Source organism: Danio rerio, chromosome 6 (assembly GCF_052040795.2).
Source record: "Danio rerio strain M-AB ecotype USA chromosome 6, GRCz13ab, whole genome shotgun sequence".
Classification (NCBI taxonomy): Eukaryota; Metazoa; Chordata; class Actinopteri; order Cypriniformes; family Danionidae; genus Danio; species Danio rerio.
This window is the reverse complement of record NC_141026.1, coordinates 17,639,901-17,664,602: the sequence shown is the minus strand read 5'-3', so window position 1 is coordinate 17,664,602 and position 24,702 is coordinate 17,639,901. Positions and strand designations below refer to the sequence as shown.

The following is a 24,702-nucleotide window of genomic DNA, read 5'->3' as shown; positions in this document are numbered from 1 at the left end:
ATCAGCATTTAAATATCTACTAACTAATTTAACTTTTCTCTTTCGTCAGATGGGTTCAGGTAGTGCCTCTGTCCTGCTGCGCTTCAGGAGAATTCAGCATCACAAGCAAAATGACCACCTTGTGTTATATAACATATATTGACCAATCAGTGCGGTTGTCAAGGCAGAATCTCAAGCACAACCAATCATTTTAAACAGAGACATGGTGAATCATTTAAAGAAATTAAAATGTTAAGTTCAGAGAACTTACAATATGAATTAAAGTTTTTTGCTGTCTGATGAGTAACATTTGATGCCAAAACTTGGTATTTTTATTAATATCAAGTTATATTGACTTAATATCTTTAGTAATGACAACAGCAGGGTTTAAAGTGGATTAAACCAATAGGCGAAGTAAGCAGCTGAAGTTAGGGCCCCAAGGAAGTCTGGAGGCCAACAATAAATACTAATAACAGTTTCTATAAATTATATCTCATTTCCCTTTGTATTTTGTAGGATAAGGCTCTAACAAATACAAATTTACTTTAATCAGTACTTGTGTGCAATTGTGTCCCCCCACCCCCAATCATGGATCAGTCCAGCAGTCAAATCAGATGAAAATTTAGTTTTAGAAAACAAATAGTTTGTTCATTACTTTTAGTTGTGAACTCATTTTAAGCAAACAAATCTTTTAAAATGTAGAGATTGTGTTCAGATAAAAATAACGAAAGGAAGACAGAGTGATATAAGATAAAGACAGCTAAATAAATAAGCAAATATGAAAAGTGCTTATTACTGAAGGACTTCTGGGTCGCATGACTCGAATTGCTTAGGGCCCCCAAATCACCAAATCCAGCCCTGCTCATAACAAACAATCATCATGATCACGGTACAAAGTGTAAAGTAAACAATGTTATTAACACTATGAGCTGTATTTGTTAAAATAAATGTTAAATTATTGTGTGTTTCATTAGACAAACTGTTGAGATGAGGAAAAACACGCAGTCTTATACGTTTTAGTTAAATTGTGATTCTCTGTGCTGAACATTGCCCCCCTGTGTTGTCTATGATCACTTACTGAGGAGAGACGTGACCCTGCACCACAAAAGCACTTTTTTACTTCTTTTAGTTTGAGCACATGCTTTTTAAAATGATTGAGCTGTTGAAACTTTGACCTACACATGAAAAAACAGTATGTACATTTTAAATTATTTTCAAAATTATAATTGTATTCTAACCTGAAACTGAAGATCGTCCTAAAAAGAGATTTAATTCAATTCAATTCAATTCAATTCAATTCAATTCAATTCAATTCAACTGTTTATTGTCATGTGCACAGTAAGGAAACACGTCTCCCTGTACAATGAGATTCTTACTTTGCCGTCCACAGTGAAGTCATACACATCATACACAACATAAACATAAATACACATATATACACAGAAGTGACTGAAGATTGATTGTAAAATGTAAGTATATAAATATCTATGAAAGTAAACAATATGTAAACCTGATTTGAGTAATGAAACAGATGTAAACAGTGTTTTTTTTTTTTATTTTTTTTATTGTGCTTATTGTGCAAAAAGGGCTTAGTGCAATTGGATTATGTGCAAAAAAAGAATAAAGAATAAAATAGTGCAAAATGGGATGGAGTATGTAGTGTTGTACTGAGCAGAAAAGAGACTGTTATGTGCGTTGGTTATCTGTTTAGAAGTCTGATAGCTGATGGGAAGAAAGAGTTCTTGAGTCTGGCAGTCCTGCATCTCACACTCCTATACCTCCGCCCTGAGGGTAGGAGTGTGAATAAGCCGTGTTGTGGATGAGTGGGGTCTTTCAGGATGGAGGCAGTTCTCTTGTGGACTCTGTGATGGTAGATAGTCTGCAGAGAAGGCAGTGGGGACCTAATGATCTTCTCTGCAGTCCTCACCACTCTCTGCAGACGTTTGCGGTCCTTTTCAGTAGCGTTTCCATACCAAACAGTAATGCAGTTGGTCAGGATGCTCACAACCACACAACTGTAAAAGTTGCTGAGGATCTTAGATGACAAACCGAGTTTTCTTAGCTTCCTTAAGAAGTACAGCCGCTGTTGTGCTTTCTTGACCAGCTGGGTGGTGTTCAGTGTCCAGGTGAGGTCCTCACTGATGTGGACCCCCAGGTATTTATTGCGCTATATTGGGATAATTTGCAATTTGATGTGCACAAAGAAGAAAAACACAGTAGTGTTTACTTTAAATTCTCGTAAGAAGTTTAGCATTTGTATTTTTTCTAACTTTGAATTGAAGATTATATCAAAAAACTATTCAGCACGCTTCAATGTTGAAATTTTGTAGTTCAATGTCCACAAAAACACAATATTGTTCATTTCAAATTCTCATAGAAACTTTTCTTTTTTACTTAAATTGAAGATCATTCAGAATAAAAAAACATTTGTTAAATATCAGCATGCGTGTATGGACATTTACTGAGTTTATTATCGACAGATCTGTGTTTAAGTAAAACAATTCGGCTAGTTTAGATTTTTATGTTTTAAATTCAGACATCAAATATTGCAAATAAAGGTTTGGTCTAGTTAGTTCAGCACACTACAGACAGCATGATCATATGTGACTGAACAGAGTCTCCTAATTCCTCCAGTGTCTGTGTTACTTCATTCATTTTCCTTCAGCTTAGTCCCTTTATTCATCAGGGGTCGCCACAGGGGAATGAACCGCCAAAATATCCAGCATATGTTTTACACAGCAGATGCCCATCCAGCTTCAACCCAGAACTGAGAAACATCCACACACTCTCACATGCACAAACACACTATGGCCAATTTAGTTTATTCAATTCACATAAACCACGTCATTGAACTGTGGGGGAAACCCATGCCAACACATGGAGAACTTTCAAACTCCACACAGAAATGCCAACTAGCCCTGCTGGTACTCGAACCAGCGACCTTCTTGCTGTGAGGTTACAGTGCTAACCACTGAGTCACTGTGCTGCCCTTGGTTTGAACATTTACATTTTAGTGAAACCAGTAAAGACAAAAAAAACTGCTGTAATTGCGTATAAAATAACTTTATTGTTTATGATTTATTTAACATCTGTCCCCGTTTTTCTCTAAGTGGTCTAGAAACTGTACATTTGTCTACTGTAGACTAGCTTGTGTGTGTGTGTGTGTGTGTGTGTGTGTGTGTGTGTCTTCAGCTCGTACAGCTTCACACAGAGCCTCACAGATGCAGCAGAGGAAGCTCAGGATCAGGATCTGTTCTCCTCAGTTCCTCTGCCCCTCCTGCTCTCCTTCTACAAATCATTGACAGCGTTTATCTACACTGAACCTGACAATGCAACCCAAGCCATGACTGCTGAATTCAGATAAGTGTAATGTCACTGGCCACCTGTGCAGTGCAACCAGGGATGGCTCTCAATGTCATCTAAACTGGGTCGATCAGCCGGTGCTGCACTGAGACACCAGCGAATCAGCTGACGGCACTCTGTTACACACAACACCGTCTTCAGAACCACACAACAACACACTTCTGCTCGCTCACCAGGCTATCTCTGAATGTGTCTGAATCTCTTACCTGTTGACAAGCTCCTAGGGAAGGTCAGTCGGCTTCTGGACGTGACCCTCTGTGCGCCTCTGAATGGGAAACGGTCACACAGGATGTTGTAGAGCGTCACTCCTACTGACCAGACTGTAGCTGGAGTCGCATGGTAGCGATGTCTACGAAACCACTCAGGAGGAGCGTATGCAGGAGTGCCTGAGAGACATAACAAGACCACAAACATCTGCTCAACATGCTCCAGTACAGAAAAATTCCCTTTAGTGGATCAGCAGAAGTTCACAAACATCAACAGAACGTTTCCTTCTGTAACTCAAACTCACCTGCAAAGTATTTGTAGGCCGATCGCTTCAGCAGATCTCCACAGCCGAAGTCCAGCAGCTTGATGTCCTGGGACTCTGTGGAGATCAGCAGGTTTTCTGGTTTGACGTCCCGGTGCAGGACGCCGCGGCTCTCGCAGTGTTTTAGGGCCGCAATCAGCTGCACCAGCACTTTCTTGGCCAGACGCTCATCCAGACAGCCGTTCTCCTCACAGAAGCTCTGGAGATCTTGGCAAGGATCCGGTCGCTCCAGGATCAGGATGTAGCGTCTGGGACGGTCAAACCAGTCCAGCAGCTGCAGGACACTGGGGCAGGCAGGAGCTGACGTGACACGGGTCATCAATGCCACCTCCAGCGGCAGCCGACCCTGACCATCCTGAAGGACAAACCCTCCATTATATCCAGAACTCAATCAAACACAGCAAACACAACAGATTCACATCAAAACATACAACTTTCAGTCGCTCGGGGGTCCGGTCCTTTGACACATACTTGATGGCCACCTGCAGACAGGAAAAGCAGAGTAAATCACACCTGCCTGATTGTGACACATGACATTTACTGACGGCAACATTTCTAAAGCATGTCTGAACAAAGGAGGGAAGAAAATCTCTTACTGGCAGTCCATCAGACCTGCACATCCCAGCAAACACAGAGCCGAATCCACCTCGTCCCAGCAACGGGCCCTTCAGGTACAAGTCTGCAACACAGAAGAGCACAAGAAATGAAGAAAAGAGAGAAAGAGAAAACATGCTGCGGTCTCTTCAATGACAAATCATTTCCTAACTGAGCCATAAGATCTAGAAGATGAGCTGTGCTGACCTCTGCGAGAGCGTTTGGCTGGTCTGCTGGACGAGGTGTACGCCGTTTGCTGGCTGCTGCTCTGCCTTTTCCTCTTGCTGTTCCTCTGGTCTGTGGATGCAGAATCAGCCAAATGTGAAGGCAGAGGAGCCAAAAAACCAGGAAGCTCAGTGGTGCCGTCCCGTGTATCTTCTGTATATCAAGACATTTTTAATGAATCTTTTTTGTTAACTTCTGTAATCCTTTTCATATTAGTCAAACATCATACAGCATCATACAGTGATATACAATGACAAACAAATGAAAGATTAAAAACTCTCACCTCCTCTTTCTTCACCCATGTGGGACATGGACAATCTCCTCCAACCTGCAATAAAACAGACAAAAACAGACAAATATGAAAATAAATGTAAAACAAAGTAAAGAAGAAGAAGAAGAAGAAGGAATGAAAAAACAGCAACAAAATTGTATTTAAAAAAATAATCAAAAAAATAACTAAAATAAAGATGATTAGAGAAATTGTGCTCTTTAAAATAAGTCTTTTTCTCTCAGAAATCCTCCAACAGCTTCAGAAATCTCAGGATTCGCACAGAAATGCTCTGCAAAGTCGCCTCGTCTCTCAACCAACAGATTGCGATGGGTTTGATTGTTTTTATATGCAGTCAGAATTCATATCATAACACGCGTTGCTATAGCAACTAAAATTGTAAAATACAAATAACCAAAAAGGGGTATAAATCCGATTAGTTCTAATTAAAAGCTCTTGTTATTAAATTAAAAATGTATAAAAATTTAATTTCCGGGGTAATTTTCAATTGGCCAATCAGCTTTCATCAATACTGCGCCATCACCATACAGTGATTAAGCTATCGAAATTAAATGAAATGAAACACTAAAAGCCTTATTTAATTTAATATTATTGTTGTTTATTATACAATTTATTTTATTTAAAAATATAATTCATTAATATACCTAAATTGTGCGTTGGCCATACATTTACTACGCAAGGAGTGACGTAGGGACGTCAGTCACATGACCTTTCTTAATGCCCTGCTTCAGCGTGATTCGGCAATAACATGAAATTTAGCGTAAATAAACTCCTAGAAATGTGTTCCTCAGAAAATAATACAATAATTTTTCTGAAAACAGTTTATGATTCTTGTAGCTCTCCCGGATGGAGAACAATTTCATCTTTGTCCACTTCTTCATTATGGTAAGTTACATTTATAGAAGAGCTCGTTTATTTGGTAATGTTTATTAAAAACTTTATTCTTGAATTTCTGTGTTATTTTCGTTAAAGATTTCTCTGCTGCTAATGTCGGTGGCGACGCTATCAAGTTTTACTGAAAGCTGATAGGCCTATTAAAATGATAGTTATTTAATTTTATAACAAGAGCTTTTAATTAATTATTATTAATAATTAAGATTTAGGAAATCGAATAACTGCATGAATTATATTCATGAAAATAAAAAAATATCTCAGGCACGCAAGGTCGCGCCATTATTAGTTGCTATAGCAACGCGTGTTATTGTATGATTTCTGACGGCATATAAAAACAATCAAACCCATCGCAATCTGTTGGTTGAGAGACGAGGCGACTTTGCAGAGCATTTCTGTGCGATTCCTGAGATTTCTGAAGCTGTTGGAGGATTTCTGAGAAAGACTTATTTTAAAGAGCACAATTTCTCTAATCATCTTTATTTTAGTTCTTTTTTTGATTGTTTTTTAAACACATTTTTGTTGCTCTTTTTTCATTCCTTCTTCTTCTTCTTCTTCTTCTTCTTCTTTACTTTGTTTTACATTTATTTTTTATATTTGTCTGTTTTTGTCTGTTTTATTGCAGGTTGGAGGAGATTGTCCATGTCCCACATGGGTGAAGAAAGAGGAGGTGAGTGTTTTTAATCTTTCATTTGTTTGTCATTGTATATCACTGTATGATGCTGTATGATGTTTGACTAATATGAAAAGGATTACAGAAGTTAACAAAAAAGATTCATTAAAAATGTTTTGATGCACAGAAGATACACGGGACGGCACCACTGAGCTTCCTGGTTTTTTGGCTCCTCTGCCTTCACATTTGGCTGATTCTGCATCCACAGACCAGAGGAACAGCAAGAGGAAAAGGCAGAGCAGCAGCCAGCAAACGGCGTACACCTCGTCCAGCAGACCAGCCAAACGCTCTCGCAGAGGTCAGCACAGCTCATCTTCTAGATCTTATGGCTCAGTTAGGAAATGATTTGTCATTGAAGAGACCGCAGCATGTTTTCTCTTTCTCTCTTTTCTTCATTTCTTGTGCTCTTCTGTGTTGCAGACTTGTACCTGAAGGGCCCGTTGCTGGGACAAGGTGGATTCGGCTCTGTGTTTGCTGGGATGCGCAGGTCTGATGGACTGCCAGTAAGAGATTTTCTTCCCTCCTTTGTTCAGACATGCTTTAGAAATGTTGCTGTCAGTAAATGTCATGTGTCACAATCAGGCAGGTGTGATTTACTCTGCTTTTCCTGTCTGCAGGTGGCCATCAAGTACGTGTCGAAGGACCGGACCCCCGAGCGACTGAAAGTTGTATGTTTTAATGTGAATCTGTTGTGTTTGCTGTGTTTGATTGAGTTCTGGATATAATGGAGGGTTTGTCCTGCAGGATGGTCAGGGTCGGCTGCCGCTGGAGGTGGCATTGATGACCCGTGTCACATCAGCTCCTGCCTGCCCCAGTGTCCTGCAGCTGCTGGACTGGTTTGACCGTCCCAGGCGCTACATCCTGATCCTGGAGCGACCGGATCCTTGCCAAGATCTCCAGAGCTTCTGTGAGGAGAACGGCTGTCTGGATGAGCGTCTTGCAAAGAAAGTGCTGGTGCAGCTGATTGCGGCCCTTAAACACTGCGAGAGCCGCGGCGTCCTGCACCGGGACGTCAAACCAGAAAACCTGCTGATCTCCACAGAATCCCAGGACATCAAGCTGCTGGACTTCGGCTGTGGAGATCTGCTGAAGCGATCGGCCTACAAATACTTTGCAGGTGAGTTTGAGTTACAGAAGGAAACGTTCTGTTGATGTTTGTGAACTTCTGCTGATCCACTAAAGGGAATTTGTCTGTACTGGAGCATGTTGAGCAGATGTTTGTGGTCTTCTTATGTCTCTCAGGCACTCCTGCATACGCTCCTCCCGAGTGGTTTCGTAGACATCGCTACCATGCGACTCCAGCTACAGTCTGGTCAGTAGGAGTGACGCTCTACAACATCCTGTGTGACCGTTTCCCATTCAGAGGCGCACAGAGGGTCACGTCCAGAAGCAGACTGACCTTCCCTAGGAGCTTGTCAACAGGTAAGAGATTCAGACACATTCAGAGATAGCCTGGTGAGCGAGCAGAAGTGTGTTGTTGTGTGGTTCTGAAGACGGTGTTGTGTGTAACAGAGTGCCGTCAGCTGATTCGCTGGTGTCTCAGTGCAGCACCGGCTGATCGGCCCAGTTTAGATGACATTGAGAGCCATCCCTGGTTGCACTGCACAGGTGGCCAGTGACATTACACTTATCTGAATTCAGCAGTCATGGCTTGGGTTGCATTGTCAGGTTCAGTGTAGAGAAACGCTGTCAATGATTTGTAGAAGGAGAGCAGGAGGGGCAGAGGAACTGAGGAGAACAGATCCTGATCCTGAGCTTCCTCTGCTGCATCTGTGAGGCTCTGTGTGAAGCTGTACGAGCTGAAGACACACACACACACACACACACACACACACACACACACACACACACACACACACACAAGCTAGTCTACAGTAGACAAATGTACAGTTTCTAGACCACTTAGAGAAAAACGGGGACAGATGTTAAATAAATCATAAACAATAAAGTTATTTTATACGCAATTACAGCAGTTTTTTTTGTCTTTACTGGTTTCACTAAAATGTAAATGTTCAAACCAAGGGCAGCACAGTGACTCAGTGGTTAGCACTGTAACCTCACAGCAAGAAGGTCGCTGGTTCGAGTACCAGCAGGGCCAGTTGACATTTCTGTGTGGAGTTTGAATGTTCTCCATGTGTTGGCATGGGTTTCCCCCACAGTCCAATGACATGTGGTTTATGTGAATTGAATAAACTAAATTGGCCATAGTGTGTTTGTGCATGTGAGAGTGTGTGGATGTTTCTCAGTACTGGGTTGCAGCTGGATGGGCATCTGCTGTGTAAAACATATGCTGGATATTTTGGCGGTTCATTCCCCTGTGGCGACCCCTGATGAATAAAGGGACTAAGCTGAAGGAAAATGAATGAATGAACACAGACACTGGAGGAATTAGGAGACTCTGTTCAGTCAGATATGATCATGCTGTCTGTAGTGTGCTGAACTAACTAGACCAAACCTTTATTTGCAAAATTTGATGTCTGAATTTAAAACATAAAAATCTAAACTAGCCGAATTGTTTTACTTAAACACAGATCTGTCGATAATAAACTCAGTAAATGTCCATACACGCATGCTGATATTTAACAAATGTTTTTTTTTTTATTTTGAGTGATCTTTAATTTAAGTAAAAAAGAAAAGTTTGTATGAGAATTTGAAATGAACAATATTGTGTTTTTGTGGACATTGAACTACAAAATTTCAACATTGAAGCGTGCTGAATAGTTTTTTGATATAATCTTCAATTCAAAGTTAGAAAAAATACAATTACTAAACTTCTTACGAGAATTTAAAGTAAACACTAATGTCTTTATCTTCTTTTGTGCACATCAAATTACAAATTATCCCAATATAGCGCAATAAATCTCTTTTTAGGACGATCTTCAGTTTCAGGTTAGAATACAATTATAATTTAAAAAATAACTTTATTTAAACAATATGTTTTTTTCATGTGTAGGTCAAAGTTTCAACAACTCAATCATTTTAAAAAGCATGTGCTCAAACTAAAAGAAGTAAAAAAGTGCTTTTGTGGTGCAGGGTCACGTCTCTCCTCAGTAAGTGATCATAGACAACACAAGGGGGCAATGTTCAGCACAGAGAATCACAATTTAACTAAAACGTATAAGACTGCGTGTTTTTCATCATCTCAACAGTTTGTCTAATGAAACACACAATAATTTAACATTTATTTTAACAAATACAGCTCATAGTGTTAATAACATTGTTTACTCTACACTTTGTACCGTGATCATGATGATTGTTTGTTATGAGCAGGGCTGGATTTGGTGATTTGGGGGCCCTAAGCAATTCGAGTCATGAGACCCGGAAGTCCTTCAGTAATAAGCACTTTTCATATTTGCTTATTTATTTAGCTGTCTTTATCTTATATCACTCTGTCTTGCTTTCTATATTTTTATCTGAACACAATCTCTACATTTTAAAAGATTTGTTTGCTTAAAATGAGTTCACAACTAAAATTAATGAACAAACTATTTGTTTTCTAAAACTAAATTTTCATCTGATTTGACTGCTGGACTGATCCATGATTGGGGGTGGGGGGACACAATTACACACATGCTATTTAAGGTAAAATGTATTTGTTAAAGCCTTATCCTACAAAATATGACAGGAAATTACATTATTAGTATTTATTGTGGGCCTCCAGACTTTCTTGGGGCCCTAAGCGGATAATATAACTTTTCATTAATAAAAATACCAAGTTTTGGCATCAAAGGTGTGTTTAACTTACTCATTAGGCAGCAACAAACATTTAATTCATATTGTAAGTTCTCTGAACTTAACATTTAAATTTCTTTAAATGATTCACCATGTCTCTGTTTAAAATGATTGGTTGTGCTTGAGATTCTGCCTTGACAACCGTGCTGATTGGTCAATATATGTTATATAACACAAGGTGGTCATTTTGCTTGTGATGCTGAATTCTCCTGAAGCGCAGCAGGAAAGAGGCACTACCTGAACCCATCTGACGAAAGAGAAAAGTTAAATTAGTCAGTAGATATTTAAATGCTTGTATACATCTTTCTTAATTGATATACATGCTGGGGCAACACAGTGACTCCGTGCTTAGCATTGTCGCCTCACAGTAAGAAGGTCACTGGATCGAGTCCCGGCTGGGCCAGTTGGCATTTCTGTGTGGAGTTTGCATGTTCTCCCCTCGTTCACGTTAGTTTCTTCCAGGTGCTCTGGTTTCCCCCACAAGTCCAAGGACATGTGCTATAGAAGAATTGGGTAAGCTAAATTGTCCGTATGTGTGTAGAGCAGACTGACCTTCCCTAGGAGCTTGTCAACAGGTAAGAGATTGAGACACATTCAGAGATAGCCTGGCGAGCGAGCAGAAGTGTGTTGTTGTGTGTTTCTGAAGACGGTGTTGTGTGTAACAGAGTGCCGTCAGCTGATTCACTGGTGTCTCAGTGCAGCACTGGCTGATCGGTCCAGTTTAGATGACCTTGAGAGCCATCCCTGGTTGCACTGCACAGGTGGCCAGTGACATTACACTTATCTGAATCCAGCAGTCATGGCTTGGGTTGCATTGTCAGGTTCAGTGTAGATAAACGCTGTCAATGATTTGTAGAAGGAGAGCAGGAGGGGCAGAGGAACTGAGGAGAACAGATCCTGATCCTGAGCTTCCTCTGCTGCATCTGTAAGGCTCTGTGTGAAGCTGTACGAGCTGAAGACACACACACACATACACACACACACACACACACACACACACACACACACACACACACACACATGCACACACACCAGCTCAGAGTGTAAACTAGTATGTGTTTTTAAAATGAGAATATGCAATGAAACAAATATATAATATAAACTAGTAAAACAAGCCAAGAGTAATTTAAATGTTTTTCATAATTAAAAATGGTTGTTTATATTCTGTACAAGAATTCTGTCCTTTTCAAAGAAAATGAACAATAAAATTGAAGTTAACGGGGACTTTAAAATTAACAGAGACTCACTCACTATCAGTATGATCCTTTAAGAGAAATGGAAACACAGATCAAATTATTTATTGATATAATACATGCTTTATACAGCAAATAAGTGTTGCTAGAATACAAGCACAAGATGCTAAACTACATGCTTAGCACTTTCCCATAGAAAACCATTCTAAAGTAAACCCTAAACATTCAGTTACAATATCTTACTCCAAATGTTTACAATTTGTTACTTTGATCAGTTCATGACAAGGGTTACAAAGCATGTTTACAAACATCTGCTTTATAATAAACTACAGTAAGGGCTAACAGAGTACAGTTAATAAATTATCATGTTGCATTTCAGTAACACACTGATAATAAATCTACATATGTGTTTGCATGACATAAATGACCAGGTATTATTTCTGCTAAAAATATGGCAATAAATAAATGCAGTGGGGCTGGATGGTATGATGTATATATCATTATTGTGTACTGAAAAAGAGTTTTCTATTCTGTTTATACCTCAATGTAGGTGTAGTTAGCTCACGTCTAGCATGCGTAAGGCTGAGAAAGACTCTCTGGCAGTGTTGTCAATTGCTTTATATTTGTGCTGCTCGATATTGGAAAAATCTGACATTGCATTTTTTTTTGTTTTGCTGCGATATACATTGCGATAGGAATATAATTTCACCAGATGATTTGAATGGCTATATTTGGAAAGCTTTTATTAATTTAGATCGACTTGGATGAAAAATACTTTTTCTATGCAGTTCATCTGCATAAATTATAACAAATTACAAGCAATAATAAATAAATAAACAGTGCTTTATGCTTTTCTGGGGAGTGGAACAGTATTCAAGTACAGAAACAAAACAATCAAATGTAAAATAACATGGTCATCATTGGATAAATAATGTCAAATTTTGATAATATCTTTATCTTTTAATCATTATTAAAATTAATCCTGCAATGTGACTATTGCAAATACGCACATTGCGATATCGATGCTCAAACAATATATTGTTCACCACTACTTTATATTTTTAACAAAAAGGATCACAAAGTTTATTCATACAAATTTTTATACAAGAAATGTAATATTTGTATTTTAAAGGGGGAAAAAACTGTTTATTTCCTTAAAGTGTTTACATGTTTATAATTTTATTTTTGAGTTATTTACTTGGGATATATTTAATATTTGTGATTAGATGTTACTTAAGAAATGTTTATAATGATATTAATAAGGTTTGACCATAAAACTGTGAAATGTGAGATACAGTGGAATTTGTTGTTCATCTGAAGTCATGTTTTATTTACAAAATACACCAGAGATGTTAATGTCTGTTAACTTTACCAGGTAATGATCATCATTTTTGTCATGAAGACTCCTGCTCCGCACCAGAGCCAATGCCTTCCACTGATTGACCAATGGTTCCTGTTCCTGGTTTACCTGTCGCTGGTCAGAAAGAGCAGGATCTGAGGGATTGTCTCAACATCCATCAGTCCACTCTCAGCGGGATTAGAAACACTTGGGTCAGTTTATTTATTTAATTTACTTGGCGCAGTTGGAATTTGGAGGTCTCCTAAGGACATTAAAGCCACGATGACAAGTGTGTGTGGCAAGAAGACTTACACCTAGATATCATTAGCTGTGTTTCCATCCAAAGAGATTTATCCACAAAACTGGAATATTGCATAAGACATTTATGAATAAAGCACTGTTTCCATCTAAGAGAACAAAACTGGTCACTTCCTGATAAACCGGCACCAAATATAAAAAAGAAAAAGGGAATTTGCTGTGGTAGGAGAAGACACTGTGGTCCTTTCTCTTATTTAATAAATGACTTGCGCCTGGAGATAATAATACTGAACCAGTCTAAGGATGAACTTTGGCTGAATGATTTTAGAATGGCCAAAACAACATGTCAGATGCTCTACATTGTGGTCGGTCCACTTGTTTGCCTAATGCTGTACCATCACTCCTAGTTATCACATAATCTGTTAAAACAAAATCACATGACTTTCTTTGATGCGCATGTTGGAATTTATTTCAGTAAATGTTTTTCCATCATAGTTGGATGATTCAATTCAGCATTTTAATTCTATGTTTGACGTAATCTCAACTGAAACATGGAGAGAGGGTGGGAAAGATTAGACAAAAAAAACAATCAGCCAATATTGTATTTATATCAATATCACATATCACAGCTCTGCCAGTGAGGGTGGTTGAGCTCAAGCGCATCAAATGAAAAGCAAATGGGAAGCGTCTTGAAAATGGCGGGTTATGTCAGATACTAGAGAGCATTTGAATGATCAAGATTTGATGAGAAACTGAAGTATGAGGTGATGGGGAAAAAAAATCATTGATCCATTTAGGCGAAAGTGAGAAACTGCAAGCTTTGGATGCTTGTATCAGTTTTATATCTTCTAAAGACAAATTCTGTCACTCACTGACATGTAAAAATATATATATATATTTTAATTTCACATTATCTTCAAAGCAACAGTCACCAAAATGACACATTTAGGATCAAAGCCTAAGGGTCCTATCACACACTCGGCGCAATAAGGTGCAAGGTGTGTATGGCGTGATTAGTTGCTATTTTCAGATCAGCACAACTGTAATTTTCATGTTTTGCACCACATTGTTTAAATAGCAAATCCATTTGTGCCACTTTGTGGACTCATGGGTGTTCTGGTCTAAAAATGTGGTGTGTTAAGGCGTATTGTTGGCGCATTGCTATTTTGAGGAACTGAAATAGACCACGCTATTGACCAGATGAATGCTGGTTTAAAGTCCTGTGCAGAGCCTGTTAGCTATAGTTAAAGAGTAAAAGTAAAGCAAAGAGAAATTAAAGAAGCCGACTGGAGGAGGCTCAGTCTTCATCCTCGAACAGATGATTTGTCTAACTGTTTTCTCACTAGTGAAGTGTTTAGTTTTTCCACTTACAAAGTCCACCATGTATATAGAAAATGAGCCATGGTGCAACACAGCTGACTCTTACTATACGTTCACACCGAAAGCATCAAGAGCGTCAAAGGTCGCTTTGGGCGCCCTGGTGACAACGCTGTCTGCCTTCACCTTTGGCGGCAAGAGCGTCAAAATTCGCTACATTGATCTTGTATTTAAAGGGGCCGTTGCAGCATATCAGTTACATTCCCACATAAAACATGCTTTCAAGCATGAAAATGTTGCACACTTTTATCAAATTTATTTAACAATGGAAGATCAAGTTGCATGTGGTGTGGCTTTGCTGCACTTAATTATCTAGTGTGTCCATACTGTATGTCTGAAATATTCTGAAGCAGCAATACTGTTTTGTGCTGAGATTCCCACTTTTTTAAGGAAAAATATATATAACATTAATTCACATGAGTAACTCACCAGTAACTTTTTAATGTATGTTCCTGTGAGAAAACATTGCAAATAATTGGAAATCCGGTGACTGCAATAATCAAACCCGTGGAAACAACTGTGGTCAGAACCAAAGTTCACTGTGACTGTGTTCTCTGGACTGCTCTCGTGCGGCAGACTTCTACATTCTGATTGCTTGCTGTCGAACCACATCATAGCTCATTACCAAAAAGTTAACTTGATATCAACTCTCTTTGACGCCCACACCGGTGAAGGCGCGCTGCACTATTCCTCGCCGCCGGCTCTCATTGAAAATGATGGAATTCCGGCGACTTTGACGCTGTTGCCGCTTTCGGTGTGAACATACGGCTAAAGATGAGACTCTGATTGGTTTAATGCACATTTTGCTGAAAACATACTCATAACTCATGAAAAGAATAAGCACAACCCTGTCGGACCATGCGCCAGAGCACAGAACATATTTTCCTGTCTTTAAAATAGCAAAAGTGGATTCGGACATGGTCTTAATGCTTTTGTTCCATGCACTTTAGACTTTATGCTTAGATTGATAAAATAGAGACCTTTAAGGGGCAGTTTTAAGAGTTATAAAATAATTTTGTATGGTATTTTGAGCTGAAACGTCACATACACACCCCAGGGTCATCGGATACTTATTTTAGATCTTGTAAAAAGGGGCACAATACTGTAGGTCCCGTAACATTGTTATTTCAGACTGGGTCTCTGCTTCATCAGTGTCTGGGTGATTGCCTGTCATTGTGGACCAGTAGTTGACATGTCCAAACACTGCTTTATTTCCAATAAGAGGCACAGAGAAACAATTCATTTGCATTTAAGACACAAACACAGAAACAACACTTTTTTAATCTGACAAAACAACTGACATTTTCAACAGTTTAAAACAAAAACAAGGTATATATAAATAAAGATATGTAGAGTATTTAAAGCTGAAATTTCACAGACACATTCTGGGGACACCAATAATAAAATAAGTGAATAATAGGTGCCCTTTAAATGATTAGTTAACTTCCAGAATAAAACGTTACAGATAATGTACTCACCTCCTGACAGTGTGCCACTGCAGTGGACACATTTCATGGTTATTGAGGTTGATGAGTCGTCAATAAATGATGATCAATTAAGGGAATTTATAATATCAGGCATCACATACAGCATTACTCATATTGAGCAGTTCTATCTACACTTTAAAAACTGGGTCGGTAATGTGCAATGCTTTAAAATGTGCAGTTTTATTCTGAAACAGGAAGACAATGGCCAATTTCAGCATCTTGAATGGGGTGGGACATATCAAATACTAGAAGAGCATTTGATTGGTCAGCAGATGTGATGAGCATCTGAAGTATGAGGTGTCATCAAATGATTTCTTGTTTCATTTTGCAGGAAATGGCAAATCCTAAAAAAGTATTTACATTTTTTAAAGAAAATGGCGAATCATTATGCTAGGCTTTTTTCATTTTTCATTCCTAGGCTGGGGTCATTTAGAGACATTGCATTCAAACTGCTTTTAGTAAATTCAAACAAGGAAACACCACAGAAATCAGAGAAAAATCCTGAATGTTTTCATCAAAAAACATAATTTCTTCCTTTAGGACTGAAGAAATGAATAAATGAACATCCTGGATGACGAAAGGGTGAAGAAGTTTTTTTGTAGTTTTTATTCTGGAAGTGAACTAACCTTTAAGAAATGAAAAGTCATTTAATTTCATCAATTTATAAATGAAGTTGTTTTTAACAGATTTCACACTGCTATAATAGCCTCACTGCTATCATTTTCAAAACACCTCTTTAAATGCATTATCTCAATGTGTTTAACATGTTTTAAAAATGAACTAATAACCAATAGTTGCTTGATGTCGTTTATGTATTTATTAGCATTTGTCCACTATGTTATTAAAACTTTGAAAACATAAAAACTACATTAAAGAAGAAAATTCAGAAACGCCCACTTTTGTTCTGCAGCGACTTGCATAACAATACTGTGTGACGTATTTACATTGTAGATGGCTACGGATTGGACGACGGTCTTACCGAACATCAGATAAAGGTGAACTCACCAGGAAGTTTGGTTTTTAAAGAAGAAGTTTGGTTTTTAAAACATTTTGAAACTCGCAACTCTTTTGGATTCCGGCCAGAAGGGTAAGGTTTTTACTGCTTGTATAATGTATACTATGCGAATTTACTGTTCGAAAACGTTTCCACGATGTTAGGTTGTAACAGTGTTTAATAACTTAAAACTATTTGATCCAAAATGCAGAGTTACGTTATGAAAATTCCTGAAAGTTCATAGACTAAAATATATTAAAAATTCCTTGTACACAATGTTAGATTGTAACAGTGTTTAACTGTTATCTATTATAAATATTAGCTATCTATTATATCTTTAAATATCTGTTATCTATTATAAAATATGTTAAACTATTATAAATATTTTAAAGAAACATGACTGAAACCAACTGTGTAAATGCCAACGTTACGATATAGAAAGTTTCTATACAGACGAATCCGTTAAACGGTGTATTAAAAGTGTGCTTTTTATTTCTTATTTAACTTATATTTTAGTACATTTATACATTTGTATAATACAGTATAGTGGGTGTTGAAAAATCTCAGGTTACTCAACAGTAATAATTCTGAGTTATTCTGTAAATGAAAATGAATCGTTTTGAATTTATAAAATAATAATTAAAATGGCATTATTCCGCTTTCTATTGGTTTCATGACTTTGTTTATGCAGTGCATCACGAAAAGGGATCGAAACTCGATTTACTGTACTCTTTAAATAATCTAAGAGAAATGTATTAGGCGTTATTATGTGCTTTTATTCATATGTGTTGGCCTATGTGAATCCCTTATCTCTTATTCAAGCTGTAATTTGCGCATGTAAAACTGAATGTCTAGCAGATTTTTATGTTACTGATAGTTATAAATTTTGATTTTAAGGAATAAGTAATTTTTTTTTTGGTTAAGTCTTATTACTATTGTTTAACAAAGGTTAATGAGGTCATTTTGCAGCAAATCACAGAGACAAAAGATGGCAATGGCACACTCTTATGAACGTGAATAGGCATGATATAGTTAGGTGCTTATAGTCCATTACAAGCTGTAAACTGCTGATACATTTTCAACATATATGAGCTTTTCAGAGTTTACATTACTAATTGCTTCACTAATGGCTGAAACGGTTTATTGTTATTGGCTATTATAATCAAAGGTTTTCCACAAGGTTTTAAATAGAATTGTTGGGCTTATGCTCAAGGGGTATAGTGTTTATTTCAGACTTTTTCTGAATATTATTAATGTTTATAGATTTTAGTGAAGATACATTTTTTAAACATGTTTGTTTATTTGCATGTTTTACAGTCTACAACAAGAACATTGAGTAAGATCAAACAAGCTCGGCACAGAAGAGGCCAGTACACTCAAGTCATGGCTGAAAATTATGAGTTTTACTCTGTGAATTCTCATATTCGATAAAGGCAAGGGCCAGTGTTGCTCAGATTTTGAAGTCTTTGCAAACTTGTTGTAGTAATGATACCTCCTCACCATCCAAAAGTCTCAAATAGTACAAATGAGGCTCCTAAAGAAGCTCAATTCAAACTTCCTAAGGCAACTTTGATGTCTGATTTGCAGACAGATGAGGACGATCGCCCGTCATACACCAAAAGAAAGAACAGGTTTGTTTGCAATTATATTAAACACATACTGTCCGCATTATTTCATTGATCTATTAAAACCTGCGAGCTTTCCCCTGGCACTATACTAAAATGTTTTGTTTTGTAAATGTATCTAATCAGGGGACATAACAGATACAACTATAGTGACGGTGATGATGAAAATTTATTTGGAAAAAGGAGACTGGAAAAGAAAGGCAGAATAAAGGATCTTTCAGAAATTGATGCAGCACCTCAAGAGCCATCACCACCAATGACTATGGCAGGAACTAGGAACATTTCCAGTCCTTGTTCCAGTGCAGTTGGAGATCAAGACAGAATTTATTGCAACTCGTCATGTCTTTGTAAGAATTCAAAACATCAGTACATTTGTAAAGGCTTAATGCAGCTAGAAAGTAAAGATTAACTAGAGAACAACAGCAGTATCTATCCCACTGTTGAGATTTATGAGATGTTATACTAATTCATTATTTGTGTTTTTAGCATTACTGACTGAACTTATAAAATCACAAGAGGTCATAAAGCAGCAACTGGACCTGATTCTCAAAAATCAGCAAAAACAAAGCAGTACTCTGCAGCGGGATGAAACTCCAGATGCAAGCACATTTGACCTTTCTTTGTCCAATTTATTTGATTTAGAAAAGCTTGAACATCAACTAAAGGAGCAGCCCGAACAAAGGAAGAAATTGGTAAGTTTAAGCTCTTTTGTATTTCATAGATTTTTTTTTTATTTTAAGTTAAGTTTATTTATTTGTTTGTTTGTTTATTATTGGTGGGTTTTCCACTAAAGAAGCAGTGTGAAGTATCCTAGGAAAGCTTTTGGTTAACTCCTTGGCTAAACAAATGAACTGGAGTGGAGCAAACCAAAAAGTGGCTTTTCGTTCACTCATTCTAAGGACTGTCATAGTCAGTAAGTTGATTTGATTTGAAATATACATTTCAGAGGAACAAAGAATCTTTATATACTATCATTTTAAGTCCCATTTAGGTTTTACTTATGTGAGAGCAAACATGATTATCTTTTTTCTTCTTTTGATTAACATTTGTACTTGTTCACAACAAATCATCTGTTTATCTTTTAATCACAGATGCAGTGAGGACAAATGCCCATACCAACAGCGCTACTGATGAAGAGGTGGAGAAATGCATTACAACTTGTTCCTGATAGGGATGGAGGAAGGAAAAAAAGAGAGCAAGCCAATGTGTCAAATGTCTAAATCACTTTAATTTTTTATATATTTAATTTTAAAACAACATTTGAAGTGTATTAAGATGTTCCCTGATACTTGGACAATTTCTCTCTCTCTCTCTCTCTCTCTCTCCCTCTCAGTTCAGTTCAAGTTCAGTTTAAGTTGCTTTATTGGCATGACATTAAATACAGTATTGCCAAAGCATTTCAAATATGAAACATATTAAAACCATTGAAAATAATAATTAATAGTAATACAAATAAGATATAATGACACAAAAAAAAACATTTGATAAATATAATAATAATAATAATAGTAAAAAGTTTAAATTATTTAAATAAGACATAAATTTACATTAACCATTTCTTAATGTGTGTAGGGTATATACATATTTTGCAGCTAGTCTAAATGTCAATTCGTCCTCTCCGAGTATATAGTAAAGTTTTTCTGAGTCATTAAAATTAAAAAATGAATTGATCAATGTTTCAAATTGGGGGAAAAATATTTCTCTAGTCGTGGTGTATTTGGGGCAAAACAGAAGGAAGTGTGTCTCATCCTCTATTTGGTTTGTGTCACACTGTTGACATATTCTCTTTTCCTTAGGAGTCCAGGATTTTTTATGTCTGCCTTCTTCTATTTCTAGGTCATGATCACAGAGGCGATATTTGGAAAGAATGTGCTTTTCTTTTAATTGTTTTAATGATAAATAATTTGCCAACTGTGTGGTTCTATTTAGGGCCGAATAACATTTAAGTTTAGTCTGGAGGTTGAGTTCAGTTTTCAGTTTTTCATCATAGTTATATTTTAATGTTTTGTCAATTTGTTTGTGAAGGTTTTGTTTGGGGACGGGTTCGGTTTGTGTTTTTTCCAGTAGCTCAGATACCAGTGTGTTTAGAGTCTCTCTCTCTCTCTCTCTCTCTCTCTCTCTCTCTCTCTCTCTCTCTCTCTCTTTCTCTCTTTCTCTTTCTCTCTCTCTCTCTCTCTCTCTCTCTCTCTCTCTCTCTCTCTCTCTCTCTCTCTCTCTCTCTATATATATATATATATATATATATATATATATATATATATAAAGAAATAGCACAAAACATCTTGCCTAAAGTTTACAAATAAGCTTTTTATATATTATGCTATATTTGCTCTTTGTTAAATTGGTTTCTGTTCAGGTTTATATAAAAAAAAAATTGCTGTTTTAAGATGTCTTGTGCAATTTTTATATATTTTTACATGGTTATTTAAAGTTGTTTCCTTTCTTTAATGTCTTTTTTTAACTTTTAAAGTTTTTCCTAAAGTCTATTTGGAAACGTTTGTGCAGGTGCAATTTCAGATTTATTCTTTTTTTCTTCTTTAAATCTTCCTGTTTACTTAAATTTGTTTATTATGTGTCATTATTGTGCAGTTTATTGTTATTTCTATTGAAAACCATAATTCCTGTGCAGTATAAAATGTATTCAATTTTACTCCTATTTGTTTAATACTTGTTTAATCAATAAACGTTTTTATTATTTATTGCATCCTTTGTTTGATTATTTGCAATGTAGGACATGTATGCTGTTTGCAATTTATTCAAAGGTTAAACGCAGTGCCTACACTTTGCGTTTACTTAGTAGTCTGCATTTACTGTTATATCAACACAAATAGTCTATATTTTGAGACACAAAGTTGTGACTACATTGCTCTGGTGGCTTAAACTAAATTATATATATTTTTAGAGATACAACTTAGATAAAGATTAATTGAGGGATGTAAACAATAACAATGTTTCTAATGTATTTTCTGGATTACATTTTTAATTAGCTCCCAGTAATCTAAAAAGGTCCACATATTGATAAATAATGTTATGGAAGCCGTTTTAACATTTAATATATGATTAAATTGCCTCTTGTTACAGTTATGAAAAAGTTTGGCAATAAGCAGGAAATGTTCATAGGCGAATGACATGACCACAGTATTGAAATGGCCTGAAGAATAAGACGTATATGCATGCAAAATACAATATAAACATAGAAAAGATAGTCAAACTTGAGAATCAAAGTTGCTATTGCTTATATACTCAAAAGATGGCGCTACAGGGATCCAAATCCTAACAGAATTATTATTATTATTATATTCTAGTGCTTCACGGAAATTACGCACTGCACGTTTAATCAAGGAGTTACATATGGCTGCACGGTGCACGGTGCACCTGCTGATTTGTTTAATTTTGTCAGACATTTTATGTTCTTTTTGTTAGCTGCCAAAACAATAAAATACAAAAAAAGAATTGATTAGCTTTTTATTTTTAATAACAGTTCAGAATACTGATTAGTTTTGGTTAAACTACAATAACGATATTTTACATACCATTGTTTATGCAGGAGCTATTATGCTGTGAGTACAGAACTACAGTACAGTAATTAACTGTAAGCAGTTTCTAGTTAGTTTCTGCTACTGCTCTGTTACAGTGACTAACACTGTTGCCAATATTCCACTGTAAAAAAAAGTAATACCTGGTAAGATCTAATACATTTATTACAGTATTTATTCTTTGTTAACATTATTTATTGTAAATAAAGTTTCATTGTTAATTCATGTCAACTCACAGGACACTAACTAATATTAACAACTTAATTTTAGTAATGCATTAATAATAAAGTAACATGAAATCAATCTTGCAGACATTATGAATTAAATATTTATTGGTCAAATATTTATTAATAACCTTCATTTAAATAATATTTTTAATAAAAAAAACTTTCAATGTCTTGAAGTGGCTGAGTCTACTTTCACTAAAACACATTGAAATGAAAAGATTATTTCATTAAACATCCAATACCTATGGTCCTGAGGAAACATAAAAAGAAAGAACCTTTTTAAAAGTTATTTTTGACCAGTTAAAAGTTATTGATTATCCTTAATTGAATTAATACAAATTATTGAGAAAATTTAATGTTTAATGTAAAAACAATTGACTCAATAGTTATCATAAATAAAGATTTCAATTCATCATTTTGTTAAATGTGAAAAGCAAGTAAACACTTAGAAAAATAATCTACAATACAAAGAAATTCATACAGATTTAATGGCACAAAGGTGTGTAAATGATGACAAGTTTATTTTATGTGTGAATTATCCGTTTATTTTAAAGAATACAGTTTATTGTATTCAGGGATAGGAAGTATTTACCATTTTTGTAATTTGTTTTGTAATTTGTATTTGTTCATGCTTTTATCAGCAGCAGGGTGGATTACTGTAATGGACTCCTCACTGGTCTTCCTAAAAAGACAGTCAGACAGTTGCAGCTCATCCAGAACGCTGCAGCAGAATTCTAACCAGAACCAGAAAATCAGAGCACATCACACCTGTCCTCAGGTCTTTACACTGGCTGCCAGTTACATTCAGAATAGATTTTAAAGTATTATTACTGGTCTATAAATTACTAAATGGCCTAGGACCTAAATACATCACAGATATGCTCACTGAATACAAACCTAACTGATCACTCAGATCATTAGGATCATATAAACTAGAAGTTCCAAGAGTTCAGTCAAAGCAGGGTGAATCAGCTTTTATTTTTATTTTACTTGTTTCTTTTATTCTTGTTTATGTAAAGCACTTTGAATTGCCATTGTGTATGAAATGTGCTATATAAATAAACTTGCCTTGCCTTGCCTTTGATAGATTTTATGAAAATGGCCTAATATTAAGTTTTAAAATACTTTAGTGTCTTGTTTTTAGTATTTTAAAATATCATAAAAATGTGGCCTCTGGTTGAATCTTTCTTAGTTATTTGCATAGGCTTGAGATCAAAACAGAAAACTGATTAAGAAGGTGGTGAATGCTTTGAGCATAGATGGAAATTATGCAACATAAAGAAAAAATATAGTGCAATATTCCAACTCTTAATCTGCATTATATGGTTTTTACAGTGATTAAACATTTTCAAGACAGTATTTTTTCTATGAAATTTGTACAAAAGCAAAGAGAAAAAAAGGTTTATGAATACCTCCTCATGTACTGAAGTAGAGATGAATGAGTTGGCAGAGAACTTGCTCAGAGAAACACTGTTGCTGTCAAACATTGTCTGCCAGGCCACTGAGTCAGTTAAAGGGTGACAAAATTGATCATATAGTCTATTAATAGAAGGTTTGCCAAGAGATATTATGCTACCTTGTAAAAGGATTTTATAGTATATTTATAATACAAAATACAGTATTTTATTTTGGTAGTTGTTGTGGCTGCTGTATTTTGTCGTTTATTTTGATACATGTAAAAATGAGGTATTTTGTATTTTATTTTAAAATTAATTTCAATGGGTTTTTGGCCATCCCTGATTGTACTTTAATATGAAAAAACGAAGATTTTTAAAAATGAAAAAAATCCTCAAAATAAGACTCTTAAAATTTCCAGTAGGTGGTAGTAAATACACTTACATATCTTTAAATACTATTACATTTTACTCCACCTTAAGTATTACTCCACCCTGACAGTTGAATAAATATAAAGTCAGAATTACCCCCTGTTTATTTTCCCAAGAGAGCAGATTTTTTTAAACACATTTCTAAACATAATAGTTTTTAATAACTCATCTCTAATAACTGATTTCTTTTTAATCTTTGCCATGATGACAGTAAATATTATTTTACTAGAATGTTTTTTAAGACATTTCTATACAGCTTAAAGTGACATTAAAAGGCTTAACTAGGTTAATTAGGTTAACTAGGCAGGTTAGGGTAATAAGGCAGGTTATTGTATAACAATGTTTGTTCTGTAGACTTTTAAAAAAATCAACAGCTTAAAGGGGCTAATAATTTTGACCTTGAAAAAAAAAATATATATATATATGTGTGTGTGTGTGTGTGTATGTATATATATATATATATATATATATATATATATATATATATATATATATATATATATATATATATATATATATATATATATATATATATAACAGTTAATTTAATTGTATAAAATAATCT

The 24,702-nt window shown here is 35.9% G+C and overlaps 2 protein-coding genes across 3 annotated transcripts; one reads left to right on the top strand and one right to left on the bottom strand.

Moving 5' to 3' along the window:
• Positions 1 to 3,027: 3,027 nt before the first annotated feature.
• Positions 3,028 to 5,279, bottom strand: LOC141386225 (serine/threonine-protein kinase pim-3-like). Its single transcript, XM_087257084.1, has 9 exons — positions 5,242 to 5,279; positions 4,974 to 5,018; positions 4,673 to 4,843; positions 4,468 to 4,550; positions 4,303 to 4,353; positions 3,854 to 4,226; positions 3,549 to 3,728; positions 3,363 to 3,458; positions 3,028 to 3,267 (listed from the first exon to the last, which is right to left on the bottom strand). Exons 2-9 carry the CDS (start codon positions 4,999 to 5,001, stop codon positions 3,239 to 3,241), a joined length of 1,011 nt encoding a protein of 336 aa, XP_087113210.1. The 5' UTR covers positions 5,002 to 5,018; positions 5,242 to 5,279; the 3' UTR covers positions 3,028 to 3,238.
• A 398-nt stretch (positions 5,280 to 5,677) lies between these two features.
• LOC137495840 (serine/threonine-protein kinase pim-3-like) lies at positions 5,678 to 13,556 on the top strand. Of its 2 annotated transcripts, XM_087257055.1 has the most exons (9): positions 5,678 to 5,864; positions 6,496 to 6,540; positions 6,671 to 6,841; positions 6,964 to 7,046; positions 7,161 to 7,211; positions 7,288 to 7,660; positions 7,786 to 7,965; positions 8,056 to 8,151; positions 8,247 to 8,505. In XM_087257055.1, the coding sequence occupies exons 1-9, from the start codon at positions 5,804 to 5,806 to the stop codon at positions 8,273 to 8,275; spliced, it is 1,089 nt and encodes a 362-aa protein (XP_087113181.1). In that variant the 5' UTR covers positions 5,678 to 5,803; the 3' UTR covers positions 8,276 to 8,505. The 2 variants fall into 2 exon arrangements, with proteins under 2 accessions (XP_087113181.1, XP_087113182.1); XM_087257056.1 differs by lacking the exons at positions 8,056 to 8,151; positions 8,247 to 8,505 and adding an exon at positions 12,844 to 13,556.
• The last annotated feature ends 11,146 nt before the right edge of the window (positions 13,557 to 24,702 follow it).

What these genes read in the sequence shown, in the direction of transcription:
- LOC141386225 (XM_087257084.1), bottom strand. Translation starts at nt 5,001, where the DNA reads ATGTCCCACATGGGTGAAGAAAGAGGAG. An exon ending in GCAGGTCTGATGGACTGCCA is followed by an intron (nt 4,354 to 4,467) that starts GTAAGAGATTTT and finishes TCCTGTCTGCAG; the next exon opens with GTGGCCATCAAGTATGTGTC. An exon ending in CCCCCGAGCGACTGAAAGTT is followed by an intron (nt 4,227 to 4,302) that starts GTATGTTTTGAT and finishes TTTGTCCTTCAG; the next exon opens with GATGGTCAGGGTCGGCTGCC.
- LOC137495840 (XM_087257055.1), top strand. Translation starts at nt 5,804, where the DNA reads ATGATTCTTGTAGCTCTCCCGGATGGAGAACAATTTCATCTTTGTCCA. An exon ending in CATGGGTGAAGAAAGAGGAG is followed by an intron (nt 6,541 to 6,670) that starts GTGAGTGTTTTT and finishes TTTGATGCACAG; the next exon opens with AAGATACACGGGACGGCACC. An exon ending in GGCCTACAAATACTTTGCAG is followed by an intron (nt 7,661 to 7,785) that starts GTGAGTTTGAGT and finishes TATGTCTCTCAG; the next exon opens with GCACTCCTGCATACGCTCCT.